The sequence below is a fragment of the Molothrus ater genome, chromosome 3 (assembly GCF_012460135.2).
Source record: "Molothrus ater isolate BHLD 08-10-18 breed brown headed cowbird chromosome 3, BPBGC_Mater_1.1, whole genome shotgun sequence".
Taxonomy (NCBI): domain Eukaryota; kingdom Metazoa; phylum Chordata; class Aves; order Passeriformes; family Icteridae; genus Molothrus; species Molothrus ater.
In genome coordinates, this window is record NC_050480.2 from 98,896,971 (window position 1) to 98,921,115 (window position 24,145).

General features: G+C 39.3%; 1 protein-coding gene and 1 pseudogene across 5 annotated transcripts in view; one reads left to right on the forward strand and one right to left on the reverse strand.

The window, feature by feature from the left end:
• The window catches only part of PHF3 (PHD finger protein 3), a 52,690-nt gene extending 30,689 nt beyond the window's left edge, over nt 1-22,001 (reverse strand). Inside the window, exons 1-3 of one of the 5 annotated variants that reach the window (XM_036380359.2) lie at nt 21,041-21,143; nt 9,973-10,241; nt 526-687 (exon numbers count right to left, since the gene is read on the reverse strand). In XM_036380359.2, the coding sequence (XP_036236252.1) occupies nt 526-687; nt 9,973-10,216 (406 nt within the window). In that variant the 5' untranslated portion in view covers nt 10,217-10,241; nt 21,041-21,143. Of the gene's footprint in view, nt 1-525; nt 688-945; nt 1,022-2,668; nt 2,806-9,972; nt 10,242-21,040; nt 21,144-21,716 lie in introns of those variants that run through there. The other 4 variants (XM_036380361.2, XM_036380362.2, XM_036380363.2 and 1 more) reach the window with 4 other exon arrangements.
• On the forward strand, nt 13,353-15,651 carry LOC129046631 (uncharacterized; annotated as a pseudogene).
• Nucleotides 22,002-24,145: the final 2,144 nt, after the last annotated feature.

A 24,145-nucleotide genomic window follows, 5' to 3' on the forward strand; every position in this document is an offset into this window, starting at 1 on the left:
AGTAAATAACTCCAGTTCAACAAGTTAGAAATCCCGTAACTATAATAAATTAGCTAACAGAAAGAATTAAAATATTTTAATAAAATATTAAGTATCTTGAGATATTTGGATTAAAGACTTTCTGACTGCAATTACTATAACCTAATTAAAAGTAAAAAGAGAATATGCAATAAAAATAGAATCAAAACTTTACCTGGAAATAAGAGACATGCTGACCTAATATTCCAATGCTGTTTTGCAACTCCATCATGCTTTTGTTAGTGAAGAACGACATTATTAACCTTATGTACATGAAAGGATCAAAATCTCAAAAATTAGTTTAATGACCATAAAGAAGACACTAAATATTTATTAAATAGAAATTCTAATTGACTCATACCCTATGGATGCCAGCTTCTAGCTGCAATGTATGAAAAAGGAAGTTTCTATATTGGAATTCACACAACCAAGTTAAATTTATAAATGTTAGGGTGGGATTTTAAAGATTTGATTTACTTGAAATGTGCAAACACAATCTATAATCACCTTGTGCCATTAAACGTGGTGATTTCCTCGGTGATGTGACTGATGCTTCTTCAGCACGGCTTCTCAAATTCCTATTAGGTAAAGCAAGCTCATCATCATCAATGGTGTCATTACCACTCTCTTTAACTCCTTCTTCATCCATAGTATCATCAAGACCAGTAACTGGAAAAAACAAACAAACAAGAAAGAGCCTAAAACTTAAAATGATCAAAAAGTGTTGCAGCTATAATGCTGAGCAAGACAGGGCAAGAGACATTAAAAAAATAAATAAACTGGCCATCTAAAATCAAACAAAGAGAAAAAAAACGAAGAAATAAAGGACAGAAAATTCCCATGTGAGGCAGTTTCAGTGTAGAAGAAGCTATCACCCACAGCTTAAAACTTCTGTAGATAGTCCTCATAGCTTTTTTGTGGACTCACATTTTTATTGGGTTTTTTTGCCACAGGAAGGTCCCCAGTCTTAGAGGATCAGCTGCCCCTCACTGTCCCTTCCCACCTAAGAGAAAGTGAAGAAAGGTAAACAGCAGAAAGAGCTGATCCAGAAGTGTGGAGTGTAAAAATCACAGTTTTCTGACAGGATACCATTTTAAACTCTCAGCCCCACCCATATCACATATCTGTGCCTGAAATGTCTTTTTGGTAGAGCTTTAAGTGCAGCAAGCACTTAACCTCCCAGGAGAGACCGGGAACATTGTCACTGGTGAACTCCTATCCTCCACTAACCCGAGAAAGGTCCAGAGGTTGCTCTTGAAAACAGGTTTCCTAAGAGGCAGTCAGGTCACTACACCAGCCATTCTCCTCACTTGCTCTAAATTTGGTTCTTGCAGTGGTAGCCTCTCCTACTTAAAGATCCTATGTATGATTAATGAATCATGGTCCCCATGAGATGCAAAATTTGTGAGATCAAGCCAAACACCCAAGTGACTTTACAAAACACACAGGAAGGTCTAACAAATATAACAGTGACTCCCAACAATCAAGTATGCCTGTTTTTCACTACTAAGACACAAACCTTGAAGCATTTTTAAGATAAACTCACATGACACATATAAGATATCTAAAAATTTCTAAATATTGCTCACTTAAAACTATATAAATTAACACATCAATCAGAAAAGTAAAAAAGCAAGAAGTTAAATTAAAAATTGTTAGAATTTTTAGATCATCTCAGAAAATCTGTCAACTCCTGGTCCTTCTCAAGTTTGGTATAACTGCAATTTTAAAAAAACAATGAAAAAACAAAGTAACCAAGCAACATGTTAGAATTTCTAATATTACAAATTTTTTTATCAGCCTCTTAAGGAAGGCTGATCATGGCACCAGGCAATCAGCATTCTGAACCTCTGTAATCAGATGGGTGCCAGGAGCTGAAAACTAGGGAGTTTCTTAGGCTAACAATTTATGGTCATTTATTTTATTTTAACCAATATTTTTAGTTACTGCATTGTACACATCAGTTACAAGGAAAAGTGTTTGTGGAAATTACTGTCCACTTCCACTCTCCAATCCACAGAGACACCTTTTTATCTGTGTGTGTTTACAAACATACAGATATCACATGCAAGGTGCATGAGGCTGATAAATTTGGTCTTACTCCACTCAAGAGTGTTCCTTAATCCCTTATTTGCTATAAGCTACATACTGGACACACTAGCAAAAAGATAACATTGTAACTGCCCTATCAGACATTTTCCCAGTAAATATCTAATGCTAGCTATCGTCTAAGATGGAAACCTGAATGAGAAGGACCCTCACTCTAACTCCAGCTGCCCATTCTCATGCTCTCAAATATTATATCCTCCCAGCAGCTCTGCACTTTGGTACTTGTGTTTTCATAGTGCTCCTGCAACACACAAAACTGGCTTTTGGGAACAGACTGTGACAAAAGAGACTCCTTTCACACCCACTTCTGTTCTTTCTGTGAGAACTAAATTACTAAACTATTGAAGACAGCATGAAAAATAAAAACTACTAGGACAGCTTCTGAAACAACTCTGAGCATATTAAAGGGCTGACATTAGTCTTGGGCTTTACAACGTTCTTGCTCAAGGGAATTTCTACACCCTTCCTTCATAATAACAAGAGACACATTCAGTCCATTATTGACAGACAGGGTGAAATATTAAAGTATTTTCATACTTACAAGACTCTGTGCTGTAGCTTTAATTTTACAGAGGAATTGAAGCACAGAATCTTGCAAATTTCAAACCACCTGAGCTACAACTCAGCTAGTAAAGACAATCTCATGAGGCCCCTGATGAGGAGCATTCCACATAGACCCTGCTGGGAAAAGAAAAATGACAGAGAACAGCAATAGATACAAAGAAGACTAGAAAAGTAAATTATGAAGGAGAAGTGGAGGTAAAGAAACAACCCCTAAGAAAGGTAAACAACAAAAGCAAAATCAGAAAAACAAAAAAGCAGAGATGATCTTAGTAACAAATATCTAAATAGTATCTCAGCATCAAGTATAGAAAATAAAAAAATAGGAAAAACTAAAAAAGAAATAAAGAACTTATCTGAATAGAAGAGTTGTACACCAGTGTACAACTGAACAGATTGCAAATAAGAAAAGTACGAGTCACATTCAACATATTTAGTCACATTCAGCATAATTATACTGGAAAAGGCACCACTGACCTTCACCTTACTATTTTGAGTTTCTCCATTACTTGCAAAGTATCTAAACTTCTAAACTGCTGGGCTGTACTACTGACTCACTTTTATATATGTTATACCATAATAAAACAACATTCAGTAAAAACAGTCTACTTGCAAATTTAAAGCAATGTTTTCCCTATGCTAAAACAAAAGCATGACCATTTTTTAATTTTTTAGCAATGTAAAACTTAAGAAAACAAGCCTTACTTTCTGGTAAAAGAGGAGGTAAGGAGAAGGAAAAACCCCTAAATACATCACCAAAAACTATGATGTTTATAAATCTTTATGTTTATTAACATAAGACTTTCTTTCATTATTTTCAGCCACAATTAAGACAGAAATACTCAGTTTCTTGACACACTGACCAAGGTAAATATCAAGTGTACAAATAAATTTCTTCTCTGTAGATTTCTTTTGCTTAGGTAGGCACACCAAACAGAAGATCACTGTTGCTCCTGCTTTGCACTGCTCTGCACTATGTCCAGCTGAATCACACTAATGGCAGGAATGTGCAAATCCACAGCAGATTCCATATAAACATCACAGATTATATGGAAATGGTTGAAAATTGTAAAATTTCTGCATTACATGGGAATAACAACACAGAGATGTAACATAATTCTTCAATGAAAAGAACAGTTACAGTCTAAAGCAGTAACTAACACATCTAGGTAAGCCTTCAGAAGAGCTAATAAACTCCAGTGAAACAACAAAACATATAAAGATACTGATATCTTGTCAGTAAGTCTCAAGATCGTAAACGAGGATGGTATACTTTCTATGAGAAACCTTTTTACTATTGACATTTGTGATGCATATGTTCAAGAAACAAGATTAAAAATACTTTCTGTTAAAAGAAGATATATTTTTCAAGAGAAATTATGTGACTGATGATGTAACTTACATAAGGAAACATCAAATTCCAACTATTTTACAAAGTTTGCCTGTATTCTATTGAAATGGGAATTTGCCTGCAAGTACTTTGAGCTGACTGTCCAGTGCAAGAAAAGAATCACAGTAACATGAAATATTAACTGAACACTTGCTCCCACTCTCCATTAATGTCTATGTTGTTAAGAGGTAATTTTACAGTCTTTAGAATAAAGATATATGAAAATCAACTAGGATAAATAAACTTAATACAGCATGTATCTTGACAGAGGACTGCATGCCTGTTTTATTAAAAAGATGGAGTTACATCCCAAGCTTACTGAATAGCGGTTCTTTAGAGACACAAGCCTGTTACATTGGAAATAAAGAGCAGAAAAACAAATTTCAACAAAGTAAAAACACCACATCAAACCAAGCACTTTAATGTAAATTAATTAATTTTATTAAGAGTCTTCATGTATTTACAAATCAGAGAGCTAATCTAAATTGCTTTGCAAATCTTAGTACAGATCCAACCTCTCTCCACCCATGAAACTGATCCAAAGGCATACTAAATACTTCAGAAGGACCTACACTAGGGAATATAGGTAGTTTGCCACCCACAAACAGAAAAAGGCACAAAATAAATATTCTCCAGATTCTCAATACCAATACAATAAATTTAAATTTTATACAGAAAAGTTACTACCTTGGTCATAAAACACTGTGTAGCTGTTCATATGGACAGCTTGGAAGAAAGAAGGCATAAAGAGGTAAGAAAACTGAGAGAAATAACTGTAAACCAAATTTTGGAATCTCAAAGTTACATTCAAAATTACTTCAAATGTAGGAGGAAAAATACATGTATATTTGGCTTTAGTGAAAAGAGCCCAAAATGCCTAACGCAGCCAGACATCACACCAGCTAAAGAAAAGAGTATTTGTAGTCAGAAAAATTGGTTAGGCTTCGAAGACTCAGTAGCTAATAATGATTTTAGCAGAGGTAATGCTGCTTTTAACAATACTCATGAAAACAAAGGCTAAAACTAGAAAAAACAGACTGCACTTTAGGGAAACACTTTCCCAGCAACAATCCAGAGGGACAGGAAAAAAAGGGCAATTAAAAACATGTCCCTAACACATTTTGTGATTCTTACAGCAGCAGTCTTTATCATTTATGGTAAGTATCTGATTTGATAAACATACCCATAAACTAAATTAGTTAAAAGCTTGATTTTAATATGAAATCTAGAAATGTCTCCAGATTATATGCAATTAAAATTCCATTCCCTGTATTATAAATATAACAAATCAAACTACCCCAGTAAATGACATCCTGAAAAACTACACAGTTTGTGATACCAATTCAATTTACCTAGAATTACCAATTTATTATGAATGCTAAGTTATTTAGCTCACTGGCATGCAACCAGTATGACCTGCTATGTTCACAGGTGGATAAGCTTCTAACATGTCTTCCAGCAAGAACAAAACAAAACAGAAAACTTATCACTAGGGCACCATTCAAAGTTGAAATAAGTGTGCTGCTCTTAAAATAATTCTGTAATATTCTAAACTTCAGAGTTTCCACTTCTTATCAATGAATTGCTCAATAAGGTAAATAAATCAACACAACACCAAAAGCATGCTTCCACACCCACTCACACCACTCAAACATTTAAGATGGCCAAGAGCTGTTCTACACAATATAATTTTCTACATTGCTCATGCACAGCTTGTAAGAACAACCACCCAAGCAAACCAACAAAAAGAAGCAGAGAGGCACCTAAAACATGATTTGGGACACTTCTGATTGCTTCAAGAATTTGGATTTCATTTATTTTTCAAAAGTTTCATTTTGTCCAATTCTGTCCTTTAACTGACAAGGAGAGCAGTTATATCAATTTCTACTATTGACACAATGTCTTCCTGCTGATACCTACTTCAGGACAGGAAGAGCCCTCCATAATTGCTAAGCTCCTATGAGCTGCAGTGAATAAGACATGGATAGTTTGTACCTTGACTCTCAGAGGTAGTAGAACTTCTTAACTGTGCTGTAAGACCAATATTCTTCTCAGTCTAGCTCCATAAACCAGCAACCTAACTACATCTTTATAGTTTAGCAGTCACCCTTCACTAACACATTCTAAAAGGATTTCAGCATAATTTGACCTCTACCCTATTCACCTTGTGAGAGTCATAGAGTTATATCTACCTCTGCTCAAAGCTATAACCAGGATCACTCGCAAAGAATCTTGTTCCTTCTCTAAATATGTAATTATTCAATCAAAGCTGAAAAATAACCTTATATTATTACTCTAATCCCATTCTGTTACTCAGTGGCAATTACAGAGCAAGCTCAGCAAGTTTGGTCTGTTCTGTCTTTGGTTTCTGCTGGTCTTTGTCTGACCAACTTTGTTTGTCATCTAACTAAAGAAACTATCTCAATCTAGCACAATCTAGATTCAGGCCAAGAGATAAACATGAGACTGCTTTATTGGTATTGATATAGTTCTGCCTATCAACACATAGGCAACAAACATTCATTGTCACAGTCCTTCTATTTGTCATATACTAGTACTGCTGACTGAGACCCTTGGTACAAAAAGGCATGGACCTGGTGAAGCGTGTCCAGAGGAGGCCACAAAAATGACTGGAGGCTGGAACACCTGTCCTTTGAAGACAGGCTGGCAGAGTTGGGGTTGTTTGCCTGGAGAATACGTGGACACCTCATTGCAGCCTTTTAATACTTAGAAGGGGCTTATAAGAACAGACTTTTTAGCATGGTCTGTAGTGACAGGACAAGGGTAATGGTTTTAAACTAAAAGAGAGTAGCTTCAGATTGGATGTAAGGGAGAACCTTTTTATTATGAGGGTGGTGAAACACTGCAAGAGGTTGCCCAGAAAAGCAGTGGATCCCCATGCCTGGGAACCTTCAAAGTCAGGTTGAACTGGGCTATGAGCAACCTGATCTAGTTGAACACAGACATTGCAGAGGGGCTGAACTAGACAACCTTTAGAGGTCCCTTGCAAACCACATCATTCTATGACCCTATGCTACTATTCACCCCGAGAGATGTAGTTATAATTCAACATACAAAATGTGTTTTCTGGATACATGTCTCTGTATTTCTTATAGGCATGCACTTGAACTGTCTAAGGGACGTACAATCAATTGCTACCAGTATCCATCACATACAGTCAGCTAAGAGGTAACTCACCAAAACCAGAGCTTAGTATTAACAAAAAGCTTAGTTCTTGGGAATGATGAACAATATAAACCCTAAAGCTGAGCAAAACATACGGATGAGTAACAACTTTGGATCAGGCCAGTAAAAACTACCAACAAAAACTGATGCCCATGCAGCAGTAAGAAAAAGAGCAGGAAGTAAACCCACACTCAAAACCAACTTAAGAGCAAGAGAGAAGAGTTTTTGCTTTTGAAAACAAAAATACATGATCTCCAAAATAAAGCAGAGAAAATGTCACAATCTTGAGAAAGTAGGCATGTGGGTAAGAAGTAGGCCTGAATCAAGCCCTGCTCATATACTCATATGTCCACATAAGAAATTTCACTTACACAGCTGGGTTAAAGGTATATAAAGATAGTATTTTGTTTGTGCCTAGGTTTTCTACTCCTGAACTCAGCTCAAATCTGCTTTCAAAGAAGAATTAGGGAGCCATGCCTTCTGCTCCTCCATTTTATCTAGAAGACCTGATTACTATTTTAGCTACAACACCTGTCCTCAGTTTAACTATTACTACCTTTATCTCTCCTGATTGCTCACAGCAGTCAAGTAAGCCGTAGCATGAAATATGCACCACTTTAAAACTTCTACAAAACAGAATTCTACAATACAAGAAGCATCAAATATGATAAATCTGTCTTTTGCTGGTCCTGTGAATTAATTTCCATGAGCACTTTGTTCCTTTTCTTAAACTGTTTAATAGTCTAGGCATGGGTTATGCGAAATATAGAATATATTAAAGCAAGTTTTGTCAGGAGAGTTATGCTTTTTTACTTTTTAGACAAATTGAACTTGGCGTACAGATGAGCTTCCACCTAAACTGGGAAAAATAGCTTTTGCATGGCTTAATTCATACAGAGGGTACTACCACCTTGAATAACCACCTTCTTACCAGCAGACTACATCAGCAGTGTTAGATCACCAACAGTGTCAGAAAAATCAAATAAATCACAACTATGAACTTTCAAAATATGAACTTTCAAGGAAAAAAGACAAGCAAAGAAACCGTACTTCGAACTGATACTCGTTATTCTTAACTAAAAAATTTTAAGCACATACTGAAGTCCCACCATGTCAGAGTAAGGACAGTTCTTATCAAGACCTACAAAGAACAAGCAACAACAAGAACATTTCATGTTCTTTTGGATACCTACATTAATGCTAAATTACACATTTTAATTTCTTTACTCAAATGTGGCTCTACTGGCACTTTCAGATTGAAAAACAAAACATTAAAGCCATAAATCAAATCAGCTTTGAATCCCTTAGTCTTCTGACAGCCTGAAAAAGCAGCCCCCAAATAAATGCATTCACTCAACTATTTTTAAGGACCTGAAGATTAATTTTGATTATTTAAGTAGTAATAGTACTAATTATTGCACTACTGATCACTTTCAGGACAAATACATGCCAGGAAGCACCTGAAAGTTTGTCCATACCTTCCAAAATATCCAGCTGTACCCTATGAGTTAATTCAAGAATTTTAAATGCAGTAGAGGTTTGCTGGAGGATGCACAGGATGCAATATAACAAACTAACTTGCAAGTGAGGGGGAATTTGGTTTAGTTATGTACATTATATGGCCTTATGCATTTTAAAAGGGATACGATTTTTGTTTGGCAGGCTACCGAGAAAAATGTGTAGGAATTCAGACTATTGCAAGAGTATACCAAAGCGTTAAGGATGGCCTCAAAAATGTTCTTCTGAAGTAGGAAAAAAATGCCAAATATCTTGTTTTGGCTTGATAGCTCACTTTTTCACTACCTTAAACAGTATAATCTTTGATTTACAGTTTTCCATTATGTAATACCACGTAATTTAGTGACAGGTGAAAATTTAGTCTGTTAGTAACAGTAAAATATACATAAGGAAAGTATGAAGATTTTCAGAAGCAGTTATAAAACTTACTCAAAGAAATTAAATATTGAGATAATAATGTAACTGCAATAATCTACAACACTTCTAGTAATGAAGCTAAAAAATTTTGTTTTTTAAACTTCCAGTCAAATAAAGAACACTACTAAGAACAGAGTATATTTTTGTCTGTAGCATCAAATTCAGTGTAATTATTCCAATTCTTCATAAAAATTAATAATTTTAGGGATTGGATCACCCCTTTTTTTTTAATTTTCTAAAATTACTCAATAAATTCTAAGATTATTTTTATTTAAAACTTTGGTCTAAATTGTTCCCAAATCAGGTATTCCAAACAGTAAAAAATAATTTTATGATCATTCCAGGGTCTTGAAGCCAACCAGAAGCACCCAGAATCCAGAAACAGCTCAGTATCAGAAGGCCTAGCATTAACAGAGCAACCCTGAGGTAAGTAATTTGTACAACTCTCCTGCACCTACTGCTACTCCAGAAATATGGTATTTTTTGAGCCAACCAGTGACTTCAGTGATCAGGCTCACCACCTACACTAAACAAATCTTGACTCTCGTTGGAAGTGCTATTTCTGATCCACATAAGGAGCTTTCCTCGATTGTTACACTACAAAATTAACAATTCCTGCACATAGTTTACATGCCAGGCATGTATGAAGTGCATTGAAAAAGGGCAGCAAGGTGACAGAAATACCAACTTCTTATTTCTAAGTTATGAAAAAGGGTTGGTACTAGAGTGAAACTGTATTTTAAATTGTAATCTTAGAAAATTGTAAGATTTACCTGTAGAACAAGGCATCTGGAAATTGGGGTCATTGCTATCCAAAACAGGCAAACAGAACTGGGCACTTGCAGATCCTAGCATAGGATCCTTATCGCTGAGCATGTTCTTCAGCGAATCCTCTAAGACATTTTGACTTGTACTAAAATCCTCACAGACTTCATTCTCCAGGTTGGATTCTAGAAATAGGGCATCATCTAATTGTTCAGTAGGAATTAAATGGTTAAATGTATCAACTACATCCATGAAGACTCCTGTGTGTCTTTCAGCCCTATAGAAAGACAAGAAAAATACCATAAGAAAATAAGCTACAAACTGTAAAACACCTAAGACACCAGCACATTTTTTGGCTCTTGTGTTTTATAAAGAATGCTTAAGGTATTTAAGAATTATAAAAACAAATAAAAAACTGCTTATGGCTTAGTATGGCCCACTAAAAATCACAACTAAAAATCAATTCCCTAATTATTTTTAAAAGAAATTCCATGCTAATCTCCTCTATCAGCATCTGAATGTTGACACTTCTACAGAGTGTGAATAACAAAGGTAACTAAACAGCTTCTTTTTAAAATGTTTAAATCTTAACCAGCCGAATCGGATAGGACACCAGAGGAGGAGGATATCAAGAACAAGTGAACCTGGAGATAGCAGCACTGTGAGCATGACTTTCTTCATTTTAAACGTACAAATGTGAGGTCAGCTTCCACTAACATCAATGGAGCTGAGAAGGTTCCAGAGCCTGCCATACTATTAATATGGTGTACTACTGAGAAGAACTATATTTCTGTTCAAAGAGCAACTACCAGATACTTCATAGCAAGATAGTATTTTTAAACAGCAAGGTTTTATTTCTATTATTTTTCATCCATCAATACAGTCAATAAAATTACATCAATTTTATACGAAAAATCTGATTTCAATCAGGTACATGAGAATTCTGAGCTGGCATCAAAAGGAGGAGCCTTTTGAAACGTCAATTTTGAAGAAGTTTAGATGAATGTCTAGAAGTCTACATAAGGAATTGTATACAAAGATGGCAACTGCATTTTACAAGGAATTCTTTATTTTCTAGATCTTCTTTGCAATGCAGCAGAAGTGGAAGTACTGAAGCAAAGACTTAACTATTAAGTATGTATAACTAAACATGGAAACTAAGAATGGAAAAAAAGTCAGCAAAATACTTTGGAAATTTTGCTTTAGCATATCCTCAAAGTGGAGAAAGATAACCATAATAAATATGATCAGACAGGTAAGGAAAATGGAGCAGTGCAGTACTGCCTGGCTTAATTTGGCAAACAGGATAGTCTGAAAGGCCAGTTTTTGGCACACAAGGCTGTTAAAGCTTTTGGAAACAGCAAAAGGACACAAGTAAGTATCCTGTTCCTTCTTTCATCATCCTCTCCCACGTGAGATAATTATTTTTTTTAGAATGAACACACTAATTAAAGGAAAATGACAAGTGAGAATTGGAGTTTGCAGTGCTTGAATTACTTTCTAGATGGTTATTCCAGCAACCTGCCACTAAATAAATCCAGTACTTACGCTTAATAGAACATTAAGTATGCTTCCTTAGACACATTAATGGGGCATTTCTGTTTTAGCAATCAACTGGGAATATCCTAGCCAGAGACACGTAAGGGCTCTGCTACAATTTCAACCCTATTTGCGCATTTTGTTTCACAAATTTACAAAAACTACAGGTTTAACACGAATGGTGTTTCCTTTTGTTTGGGTGGGGTTTCTTAGGTTTTTTTTTTGTTTGTGGGGTTTTGTTGGGTTTTGGGTTGTTGGGGTTTTATTTTCAAACATGCCAGTCTTTCTTCCTTCTCCCATAGGGCAGCTCAGAAGAAAGTGATGGTCAGGTATAGAAGTGTGTCTCTGCAGAGCATGTTATCTTTCCAATTTCTACACACAATTTCTACACAACAAAGCAGTCTAATACAAGAGGTCCTACTGACCAAGCAGCCAGAGTGACGTTTAGCAAAATTAGGAATCACGTGCATTTAGTAAAGAGATAACAGACTTCAGCAGCAAGTTGTAATTTGAAAGCACTCTCACCAAAAAAAATGGACTTCTTTTGTCAAGCAATGCAGTGCATCTGCATATACACCACACAAACCAGCATCTAAAACAGCAAACATGGTTTCTGAAGTTCCAAATCTGGCAACAAATGAAGAAGCAAACTAATGGAGTAAGTACTATGCTGCACTGTATAATCTGTTTTTATTATTATACCAAGTAGTTACAACAATCTGATACAATAGGATAACCTACAAGAGATGTAATGGCTCCAAGTAAGAAAATAATTACAAATGCCCCAATACAGTACTTTAAAGTACCTTCCTGTAATGACAGATTTTTTCATATTAGCATTACATGAGCAAAAGAGTAACAGCCACAGGATAAAATTATGGTGAACCCTGACATTAGCAAGGGTCAGTTATTGACACTGCAATAGAATACCTACATATTGTGAGAATGCAAGAAACCTTTTGCATCCAACATTAAAAAGTGGCATTGGCTTTCAAGACACAATAACATATCCCAAGCTTTTTTTCTGGATAGGAGAACATTTATATATTTGTTACTCAAATATTGTGGTTCCCAAAGCAGTGATGACCACTTCATAAAAAGCAATGTTAAGAAGCAAAGCTCTTGCTACAAAAATCCCTGACAGAAATTAACCTGTCTTCAGTGATGTGATGAAGAAAAAGATGACTTCAGTTTTTTAAGACTACCATGCAGCCATTCAGAAACACTAAAAGCACTGAGAAGTAACTGTCAAAGCAACTATACATGCAGTGGCCACAAAGACCTTCAATGAGACCTAAGTAGCTAGCAGAGAAAATTCAAGAGGAATTTTACTGAAAGCTTTATTCCTGGAGCATGAGCCTGTGATCAAGTATTAAGTTCTACCCAAATTTTTCATCAAAAAGTCAGGGGGCTTGCCTAAAAATACTACTAGCACAAAATCTAATATTAAAGAACTTGTTCTACCATTTTTAAAATACAAAGTTTATGCCAGCAAAATCAAAATTTTGCTTTGCCTAGTTCAAAAAACCATTCTGCAATTATTTACATAATTGGTACACTACCAAGCTATTTTAAAGTTATTTCTAACATTACTAGATTACCTATCATAAGAAGTGTAAAATCTGTGGGACTGAGGATGAGAGATAAACTTCTTTCGCTAGACAGCTGTTAAAAACAGTCGCTGCAAGAAAAAAAAAAATCTTCCCCTGCACAATGCCTTCAGTGTATGAATTTTGAATTTGAAACACTTTGAACATCAGGAAAAATAGCCAGAGGTAGAGGTAAAATCACAGCTAAGATTTTCATGCTGACTTATTTCCAAAGATAATCCTAACCCCTCAAAGGAAGAATGCGTTACTGCACTGGAACACAGCTGTGCCCTCCCCTTGAACCCTGGCGGCCGGTGCCTCGGCAAGGCTCCCAGCAGACCGAGCCGACTCCCAGCGCACGGCAATTCACAAGGGCTTGCCCGCTGCGGAAATCAGAAGCAACAGAATATGAAAAGTATTATGCACACAGAACCAGTGAAGAGTGTTCATAAATGAGGCAAAGGAGCAAGTCCCAGTCAGGCTCAGTTAAACTCCCACCCACTGGCTCCTGGAGCATCAGAGCACAGCAACATACACGAGGAGTCTGGGTAAGAGAAGAGCTCACCATCAAGGAAAGCTTGAAGTATGGCCAGCATTCTCCTTAGTTCAGTAAATACATTTCTCTTACACCTTCGAAAATTCTTTGCTTCTATCAGCCCCCCCACTGCAAAACCAGAAGCAACAATTACAGAAGTAACATTGCAACAATTACAAAGTAACTCACCAACCAATACCTGTCATTAAGTGATCCAACACTATAAACCCTGCTGGAAAGGACCACAGTCAAATATGACTTCTAGAATTTTCCTCACATTATGTTTACCATAAAATTTCTTCACACTCTCAACAGTGTTTCCTTTTACAGTCTAATTCTTTCAGTTTAAAAGAAATAATTTCTTCCACTGCTGAATTAGTTTATTAAGCCAGGTATGCCATAATATTGCCTCAAATCCCAACAAATCTGGTATGAAATAAACACGCTGTAGAATCTGCCACAGCAGATTTTTATCTTCTCCCCCTTTACCATATTTTCATTACATCTTTAACAGTTCTACATGAATTTTTAAAATTAAAAGTTAAATAGTCAGAATGATCACTTGCTAAGAAAAGAAACTGAGATCTCAAACAAGCATATCCTTCCAAACTAATCTTAGAAGGGAAGGAAGACTAGAAACTGGACAAGAGATATTGCACATCTTTAAGCTTTTTCATTGCTTAGTTTGTCTATGAAAGAGGCAAAGAATTACTTCAGTTCCTGTTATATTATTTTCTTAATCACAACAGAGAAAAATAATTTAGTGGAGATCTCCAACTGCATCCACATGTTTCTATCATCTTATCTAAAACCCACCTCAGGTGATCACAATTTGTATTTACCACTAAGCATTCCTTGTGTTTTTCACATGACCATGTAGGTCATGTTTAACCAACCTGGTCACCTTTTATGACCAGGTAACCCACCTAGTGGATGCAGGGAAGGCTGTAGATGTTGTTTGTTTGGATTTTAGCAAGGCCTTTGACACTGTCTCCCACAGCACACTCCTAGACAAGCTGGCAGCCCGTGGCTTGGACAGGAGCACTCTTTGCTGGGTTAGGAACTGGCTGCATGGCCGGGCCCAGAGAGTGGTGGTGAATGGTGCCGCATCCAGCTGGGGCCAGTCACCAGGGGTGTCCCTCAGGGGTCTGTGCTGGGGCCAGTTCTGTTTAATATTTTTATTGATGACATGGATGAGGGTTTAGAGTCTTTCATTAGCAAATTTGCAGATGACACTAAGCTGGGAGCGTGTGTCAATCTGTTAGAGGGACGGAGGGCTTTGCAGAGGGACTTGGAACGGTTGGAGGGATGGGCAGAATCTAATGGGATGAAGTTCAACAAGTCCAAGTGCCGAGTCCTGCACTTTGGCCACAATAACCCCCTGCAGTGTTATAGGCTGGGGACGGTGTGGCTGGACAGTGCTCAGGAGGAAAGGGACCTGGGGACGCTGGATGACAGTCGGCTGAACATGAGCCAGCAGTGTGCCCAGGTGGCCAAGAAGGCCAAGGGCATCCTGGCCTCTATCAGGAATAGTGTGGCCAGCAGGAGCAGGGAGGTCATTCTTCCCCTGTACTTGGCACTGGTGAGGCCACACATTGAGTGCTGTGTCCAGTTCTGGCCCCTCAGTTTGGGAGGGACATTGAGATGCTTCAGCATGTCCAGAGGAGGGCAATGAGGCTGGTGAGGGGCTTGGAACACAAGCCGTATGAAGAACGACTGAGGGAGCTGGGGTTGTTCAGCCTGCAGAAAAGGACACTCAGAGGTGACCTTACCACTCTCTTCAGCTTCCTGAAGGGTGACTGTGGTGAGCTGGGGCTCGGTCTCTTTCTCCAGGCAACAACAACAGAACAAGAGGACACAGTCTCAAGCTGCACCAAGGGAGATACAGGCTAGAATTAAGGAGGAAGTTTTTCACAGAAAGAGTGGTCAAATACTGGAATCATCTACCCAGGGAGGTGGTGGAGTCACCATCCCTCGATGTGTTTAAAAAAAGACTGGATGTGGCACTTGGTGCCATGATCTAGTTGAGGTGTTAGAACATGAGTTGGACTCGATGATCTTAAAGGTCTCTTCCAACCTAGAAATTCTGTGATTCTCTAATTCTGTGACAGGCTAAGCATACTCTTGACTGCATTTTAACCTAAGTCTACCTTAAAAAGTAGCATGTTAAATTTAATTTTCCAACTACATATTTGGATATATGTTAGATACATTTGTCTTGATATTTTATTTTTTTCTTTATTTTCCTTTACATTCATTTTGTTCATTTTTTTACAGTATTCACACATCATTTATTTTACAAAGCAAACGTTAGGCTTCACAGTAATTACTCTCTTTCCTTCCCTCTCTGGCCAGGGGGTGAATTTAATATATCTGTTTACCTTTTAAACTTGACTTTCATATTTTAGCTTATATTTTAAAGTTAGCAATATAAAAGAGAAGCTTCTGTATGTTTAATAATTGTCAAACTAAAAATAAATCTGGTTTATTAAAGTTCTCAAAAGTTGGACTTAAAAAAAAAAACATTTCTACAAAGAAATATTGCCAAAAAAAGAATTGCCTGAATTGGGGACAAGGATAGGCAAAAACGTGAGGGAACCTAATGAAGGAAAAAAAAAAAAAAAAAAAACAACCTCACACTGCTTATTTAGGATATTCAGAATCCTAGATGTTGAATAGCCTATCTACTTTATTGACCTGCCTGAATAAGTGAGTCTGAAACTGCTGAAGATAGCACAGCAATACTACAATTCCTTCCATTTCACCGAAGTACGTTTCTGAATAGTGTCTGTCACTTCCAATTTGCTGAATCTGTCTAGTGCTTTTAAAAGTTTTGTACATCTAGTTATTGACTGGACTATTGGGAGACATTGCAACATTCAAGATACAACATTTGGTCTCTGGACCTTGTGCTTATGCACACCCAATGACCAACAGCAAGCACTAGTGATGATAACTCTAACAGACTCCATTAAAAAGATCCATATTATATTTATTTCTTCAAGCAGTAAACTCTGGAAGGAGACTAAATGAAAGGAACAAACTATTTGGACAACTATCACCTTAGACATCAAAACAAATGGGAAAAGCTGATTCGGCATTGTTACAGAAGAATTAGAAAGTAACAATAACTGACAAAAACTTTTCATCAAAAGAGGAGAACTGCATCTTAATTGGCATGCAATTAGGTAAGAACACAAGCACCTTGAAAAAAAAAAAACAAACAAACAACATCTTGCTCACACTGTATGGCATCTACTGAACCCAAAAGGGACACTCAAGGTATGAAATGTCTACCTTTGTTCACTGGAGCTGTGATGTCAGACCACTCCATGGGCTCACTGATACCTTGACACTTAAAACCCATCTACCAAACAATGTTACTTCAAAGCCCTGATGCACGTTTTACTACCATCCTCCTCCTTCCTCCTACACAAACTTTTAAGTTTAAGCTCCCAAGTATCTAATGGAAAATTAAGGCTAAGTAGCCATGTATCCATGTTGCCATGCTTTAAGCACCAGAAGCTGCATGCATTCTGTTCATAGATATTACAGCATCAAAAGCCAGAACAGAGACCCACATCTTCTGTAGCTAGAGATTTTACCCAATGGGGTTCACAGTCCAAACACATCATGGGATTAAAGAGAAAAATCAATATCAGGCGGTGCATCAGAGGCAGCGTCAGTAAGAAGATATCAACTTGACAACTTTTTGGTGAGTTTACCAATCTCACTTAGCAATGTGCTTTCTACTCTGGTTCATTTTGGCTCAAATCCCATCACCTGGGGCAGTCTTCAAGAATTAAATTAACTCACAAAATATTTTTGACAGAACAAGCAATGTGATCTATGAGCATATGAATGGCCATCTAGCCACAAAAACATGTTTGGAAAGGGTTAAAAGAAGCTTTCAGCATCCTTTGTCAAAAAAACAAAAGGATGCTGACACTTATAGAATAACACTTGTATAACACTTGTATAGAATATGGTTTACTGAGGTTTAATCTTTAAGCATCATCAAATTTGACCTTCCTCATTCACTTATCTCTGAAAAAACAGGACACTGGCAAAAACCTGCCTAACAGGAACATGTATGCAAATAGGCTGATTTGAATCATCGACACTGCTGTAAAGGAGGGCCAGGTACACTTTGCTGACAAACTTATACACTGAAACATCGACCCATTAGGTATCCATATGCCACCTGTTCCCTTATGTAAACCCCCTACTTATTATTTATTAATTTAATTCCTCATTTAAAATTTAAGATCTAGCTTTTAGTGCCATCAAAACAAAGCCCTGCTAAAGACTAAAAAACACGAAATGTAAATCTGAGCATTTCGTTAATTGTTAAGCAGCTCTTCTATACTATATTTGTGTTTACCTCACTCTGAAGTCCTCAGACATCAACTGACACAAACCCCTTGCTACTAAAATCTCAACAGACATAATAATAATGACCTCCCAAAATCTATCTAAAATCTAAAGTTATGTGCTGCTCCCCTCAATGACAGAGAAGGTATCTTACTACTTGCTATCATGGTATTTAAGAGAGCAGACAGCTCAAGATACTTACTTTGTTAAACCTTCTCTATTCATAACTCATTCACCAGCCATAACTGTACATCAGTGTACAGTGAACAGAAAGGAAAAGTAAATTTAAAAAAAAAATTATTTAGAAGACAAAGAAATACAGAATGAATAGAGAAACCTTTTCTTAATCACAAAATATGAAATTGTATCACTGAAAATCATCTTAGCAATTATGTTAAAAAAAATTCCTCTCTCACCCTTACTTTATAGCTCAAAGAGGCACAAAGTGCTGCATTAAAACTTCTGTTATGTCAAAAAACACCTTCACAGTGTGAAATGTGGAGTATGTAAATGAAAAATGCAATTTTTTTACATTGTGAAACATTAGGTACTCTGTTTTCCCTTGATGGACTGTCCCACCAATGAATACACCTGAATACCACAGAAATTAGGCATAATCAAAGACCATTTGAGTCTCTCCATTGCTGTATATAACTTTGGAATTTCTAAGTTCACTACCCAGAGGCATTTCACTGAAAGTAAAAAGATGAGGAGAGATTGTATTTCCACCATTACTGCTATTCTTTTGAACTCTTCCACCCTCAGGTTTCTCAATACTTGTTTCAAGTATTTTCAGCTGGAACACAATAAAAAATGTTAAACTGTGCAGCAGGTTACACTGATTATTTGTCAGTCACTGGAGAGAATATTTTCATTTGTAGTACCTTTTGCATTTGTCAGTGTCTCTCTCATAAAGATTTATTTGGAAACATCTATTAGAATTGCAGTTTGTTTGTTGGGATTTTTATTAGCAACAGTTAAAAGCTTAATAGCTAACCCTTGTGAAGTTTTTCATAGAAATATGCCATCCATCATGTAGCTATATTGACACCACCCAGGAGAATGTGACAAGCTGTCTGAATCTTTCACTTTCTGCTTCTATAAAATGAACTCTCATACCCCAATTCAGTGAACTTTATCATCGCTACTTCATAGCATTACCTTTCAAAAATATGCCCTTACCATAAAAAAAGCTTCTAATATAATATGGCTCTCTCCTTAAAGCTTGTATTTAACAATATTCAGGTTGACTAGGAAAAATTAATGGCAAAAATTAAAATAACTAAAGAAATTCATCAGCTCAACTCTGAGCACAACACAAGGGGTAGAGGTAAGCCTCTTTTTAAGACAGCGGTTGCAGAAATACAGTACATTAGCATTTTCAGAGTTTCTGTTTTCCATAAAGCACCTTACCACTGTGTTGAATTAAATCTAGCCAACATGGTTTGTAGTTAGGTGCCCTTTCATTTTGCAAATGTAAAAGGCACACAAAAACTGAATGATTGAGTAACAGGCAACAATAGCTGAAAAAAAAATAGGTGCTCAGAACTCCATATTTATATGCATAATTTTTAAAGCCAACTATAGAAATTAAAAGTAGAAGCTGCTTGTTATGGAAAAAGAAGAGCTTTATTGCAGGACACACACTAACTGTAAACAGAAGTGGAATTACTCCAAGAAATGTAAAAACCCACGTTTTCAAGGCTCCCTTACATTGTGTCCCAAACCACAACAGATTAATTTATTAAGCAAAACAAACCATGAATTAGTGGTTATAAAGAGATGCCATATGTTTACCATCCTTACGTTTAATCCTAAAATATTTCCACTGTTTAGTGATGCTAATATTCATTTTGATAAAAGCAAATGCATAAAAATTGCATAATGAATTAACAACTACATGAAAGACACCACAACTACAATTTGCATGGCGTAGCTCCTGTCACCCCCCATTCCTGTCTTTCCTTACTGGTTTTTACGCTTCACTCCATTGGCTATTTTTACTAATTTAAACTATGCCGCAGACTGCTCTTCATCCAAACGCACCCTGCACGGCTCTAACAGGTCTCCCTTGTGCACACCACACAGAATGAACACTCGCAATCACATGAACGATGCCTCTTCTAAAGCCTGAGAGTTATTACGTGCATCCCAGTAGCAAGCAATAAACGCACTGTCCCAGAAACAGCACCTCATCCCAGATAAGGATCTGGAAATACCACCAGGCCACTGAATCCCACAGCACTGCTGATGACTACATTTTCTCCCGCACTTCCTACAGTGGGTACTATACACAGGAGTTGAACACAGAAATTGTTGGTGATGCTAAGTTTAAAACACGGGAGGAGGCGCCCGGAACAGGTCAGACCAAGAGCAAGAAGAGCAGGGTCTAAATTGGTGATTGTTTCTCTCTTTGGTATGGGACAACAAGGCATCGGTGGCTCAAGGGGTGAGAAGAGACAAACGTAGAAGGATCGAAACGCAGCAGCTGCAGGGCAGGGAAGGCGCTGTGGGAGAGCTCTCGGCAGCAACACGACTCCGGGCAAGGAGCCTGCGGCAGGGTCCCGCACGGACACGGGGCGGGAGCGGCCGCCGCAGGCAGCGAGGCCGGGGCCAGAGCGCCATGTCAGGTGGCCGGACCCGGCCGGCCCGGGGCCCGCGGGTGGCAGCCTTCGCAACAACCGCGCCGGGGCCGCGGGGCCGCACCCGGGCAGAGCGAGGCGGCCGGGGAGCACCCCCGGGGAGCGCCCCCGGGGCCCGCGGCCGGACCGCAGGTCGCCTGCGCACAGGAGCCAGCGGCGGCGCCGCCTCCGCGCACAGCCCGTGCCGCGGCCCCGCGGTGGAAGCAGCCGCGTCCCGCCGGGCCGCCCCTCGCCACCCGGCCGGGCCTGGCCGGCATAGGCCGCGGCTTTGCCGCCGCAGGCCCGGCCCAGTTCTGCCCGGCCCGGGGAAGGCTGGGGGGCGCCGCGCAGCGCAGCGGGGTCCTCCACCCCCGCTCCTGCCCCCTCTGCCTGCCCCGTCGCTGCCGCAATAACTCACCCGTTCCGCCGCCCAGCGCTGCCCCGCGGCCGCGGGGGAAGGGACGCGGCGGCCGCGCCAAAGGGAGGGAGGGCGGAGCGCGCAGCTCCGCGGGGGCGCGCGCGCGGGCTGCCCCCTCCCAGGTGGTCGCGCCCGGCTCGGCCCGGCCCGGTGGTGGCCGCGTGCCCGCTGCCCCGCCGGTGCGCGCCCCCGCGGCGTCCGGCGCGCCGGGCCCGGCCGCTCACGTGACGGCGCTGCTGGAGGGAAGGGATGGGGGACGGGCGGGGGCGCGCGCGCTGCGCAGGCGCCGGGCGGGAGGGGTCGGGGGCGGGGCAGAGCCGCGGGACCCCGGGCCGGGCTGGGACTGAGGTGCGGCGGTGGCCCCGGCCCGGACGGGCTCCTCAGCGGAACCGGCCCTCGCGGCGGAGCCGGGCGTGTCCTGGGTACCCTCGCTGGCGTCGGGGGCCGCAGTACCCAAGGCGCCCGGTGGCAGCCGCGGGCCCGGCCTTGGGCCTGACGGGCCTGCCCGGGCCCAGGGCAGGGCGGATGGAGGGCGGCCGGCCGGCTCCGCGGGTTTTCCCGTAAGACCCTGGCTCAGGACACGCATGGCGTGACTAGTGCGTGTGTAATGATGTGGCCTTTTGTCTTTGGGGAGCAGCTGCCACCCCCCTGCTCGGTGCAGCCCGCATTATACAACCTGTTTGTTAATCTGTCCTGTGCGCCGTCGGCCCCGGGCGGATTCCTGCAGCTCCCGATGTGCCAAGCTCTTCGGTTCCTACACGTCGGACATAAAAATCTCCGCAGTCGGTCGGTCCTGGGCAGACATGTCTCATGCTGCCTGTTGGTGCAGGCGCGTTTTCACCTTCTCTTTTCCTGGTAACAGTTTGTGTACGCGCCTTGCAGGACCTGTGGCGCACATCCGCACGAATCGACACCTAAGGGGACTGTCGCGGTGTGCGTTGTCGGGACATCAGAACCTGGAGTAATTTGGTCTCCACATGATGTTACTAAAGAGCAGGACTTTCTTTGTTAATTTGTGTTACAGCATTAGCCGAATGCAGCATACGTTACGCTGCTTTCAGTTGTGACGGCTGGCATGAAGTGCAGTGCAGGCTGGTTCTAGCATATGCCAAGTTTCAGCACCTCCAAAAGAGAAACTTGATTTTTAATATTTCTAAAAATCGAATTTGGAATTACCTTATATATTATTATATTAACGCTGCCTTTACATATTCCTAGTATTTTGTAATTAAATACAAACATGATGTAAGGACAAAAAAATTGATTGTGTTTCCTTCAGTTTCTTTTTTTTCAGTTCTGTTTTGAGTTTTTGAGATTGTATTCTCTAGGGCTTTCTGTGGTGCTATGAAGGCTGAAATACATTGAATGCATCTCTTGCTGCCATGACACTAAGAAAGGAAGCATTAAACTGAAGGCATGGTAACACAGCAATATTTACAGGCAATACACAAGGTATTTGCAACAGAACAGTTTTGGAGTAGAGCAGTTTTTAACCTATGCAGCATTGTTTTTCTCCCTGCCCTTCCAAAGCTACTTATGCACTTTACCACAAGTTGGTTTTCTCCAGTTTTCTTCCTGTACTTCCTCTGTTTCAGAAGGACTCTTTTCTTTCCAAAACAAGCATCTTTTAAAAAAACCCTGAATTCTTATGATGGTGCAGAACTGAGCTACTGGGTTGGTTGCACGAACTTCTTCAAAGGCTTTTTAGGCACAGAACTTTCAACAAGGTGCTAACCCTCTAAAATACTGTTGATATTATACAAAGAAATGAAATTACTTTCTGAAGCAAAATTCAGTTAAGTAGAATTTGCATTGCACAAATTTTCCAGCATTCAGCCCTTTTGATTTCATTTCTTTTGACACAAGCAGCAGGCAAAGCATTGCTGGTAATCTGATCATTGTTCATTGCTCTATTCAGTTTTTTCTTTACACTGTCAAAATTCACAGAACTCCAGTGACCCATCTCAGTTTAACAGAGTATGTGCACTTTTCTTTTGCCATGGCCATACTGTGCTGCTCCATTTATGTAATGAACTTGACCATCTAAAGCACCTGTGTTGCAGTTCAGCATAAAAAAAAGAGCACCCCAATAGCAAATTTTGTAGGTATTACAGAGGCCTTTGTGTACAGTGACACACCAGGTGTACACAATTACAGCTGTGCCATTCTTCCCTAGCAATATTTTATCATGTAATCCCTTTATACATGAGCTATTTGGTAGTAGGCCAGATCTTCCGAGTTGTTTCCATTGAAAAGTTACCTATTTATTTTAAGTCTTCTAGTGCCCTGAACACAAGAAAAAGCAGCAGAAGGCAGTTTCTTTTGCTTATAGTTCCAGGCCTCTATTTAGCCACAACTCTTCCCAAGAGGTTTGTGAATTATATTCCTTATAGTTTTTTGGTCTAAATGGAATTTTTGAAAATATACTCTGTGCAGTCAGATTATGATCAAACTGGTCATAAACATGGCTTGCTTTTTACTGTTAATTATGCTTTGGTTGTCAAAATGTGGAAAAGAGTTAGATTGCTCCATGTGCTTATCTGGATAAAGAATGTATTGGGTATGGTGGTGCCCTGCTGTAGGGCAGTATTTGCTACTGTCAAAAAGCTGAGATATGTTACAGCAGTAGGCCATTAAATATTCAAACAGTGTCTCACAGGAACATCTTTCTTTTGTCTGCAAGATACTTGATTTAAATGATTTTAAAACCCAAGTGCTGCATTTATTTTGTGAATTGCATAACTGAAAATGTTATACAAAGCAGAGTTAGACTTCTGAAATAAATTGATATGTACTACACCACCAGTTACATTTATCTGCTGAATTTACAATATTGAACAAGCTCTTTTTTTTTCTGGTTACTGTTTTCTGAAAGTGTCAGAAATACTACATTGGGACCCCTTAATAATTAGATAGCTGCTTTTCATAGCTTACTGCCATGATTTTTTCCAGGAAGAGCAGCAGACACTCTGCTCACAATACCTGGGATTTGCCAATATCACTTGTTCAGGAGGCTCCATAGTTAGCTCGTTTGAAGTTGATTTTAAGTTACTGTGAATTATATCTTTAGCAAAATTTAAAACTGTTAGTTCCTCTGATCTTTTC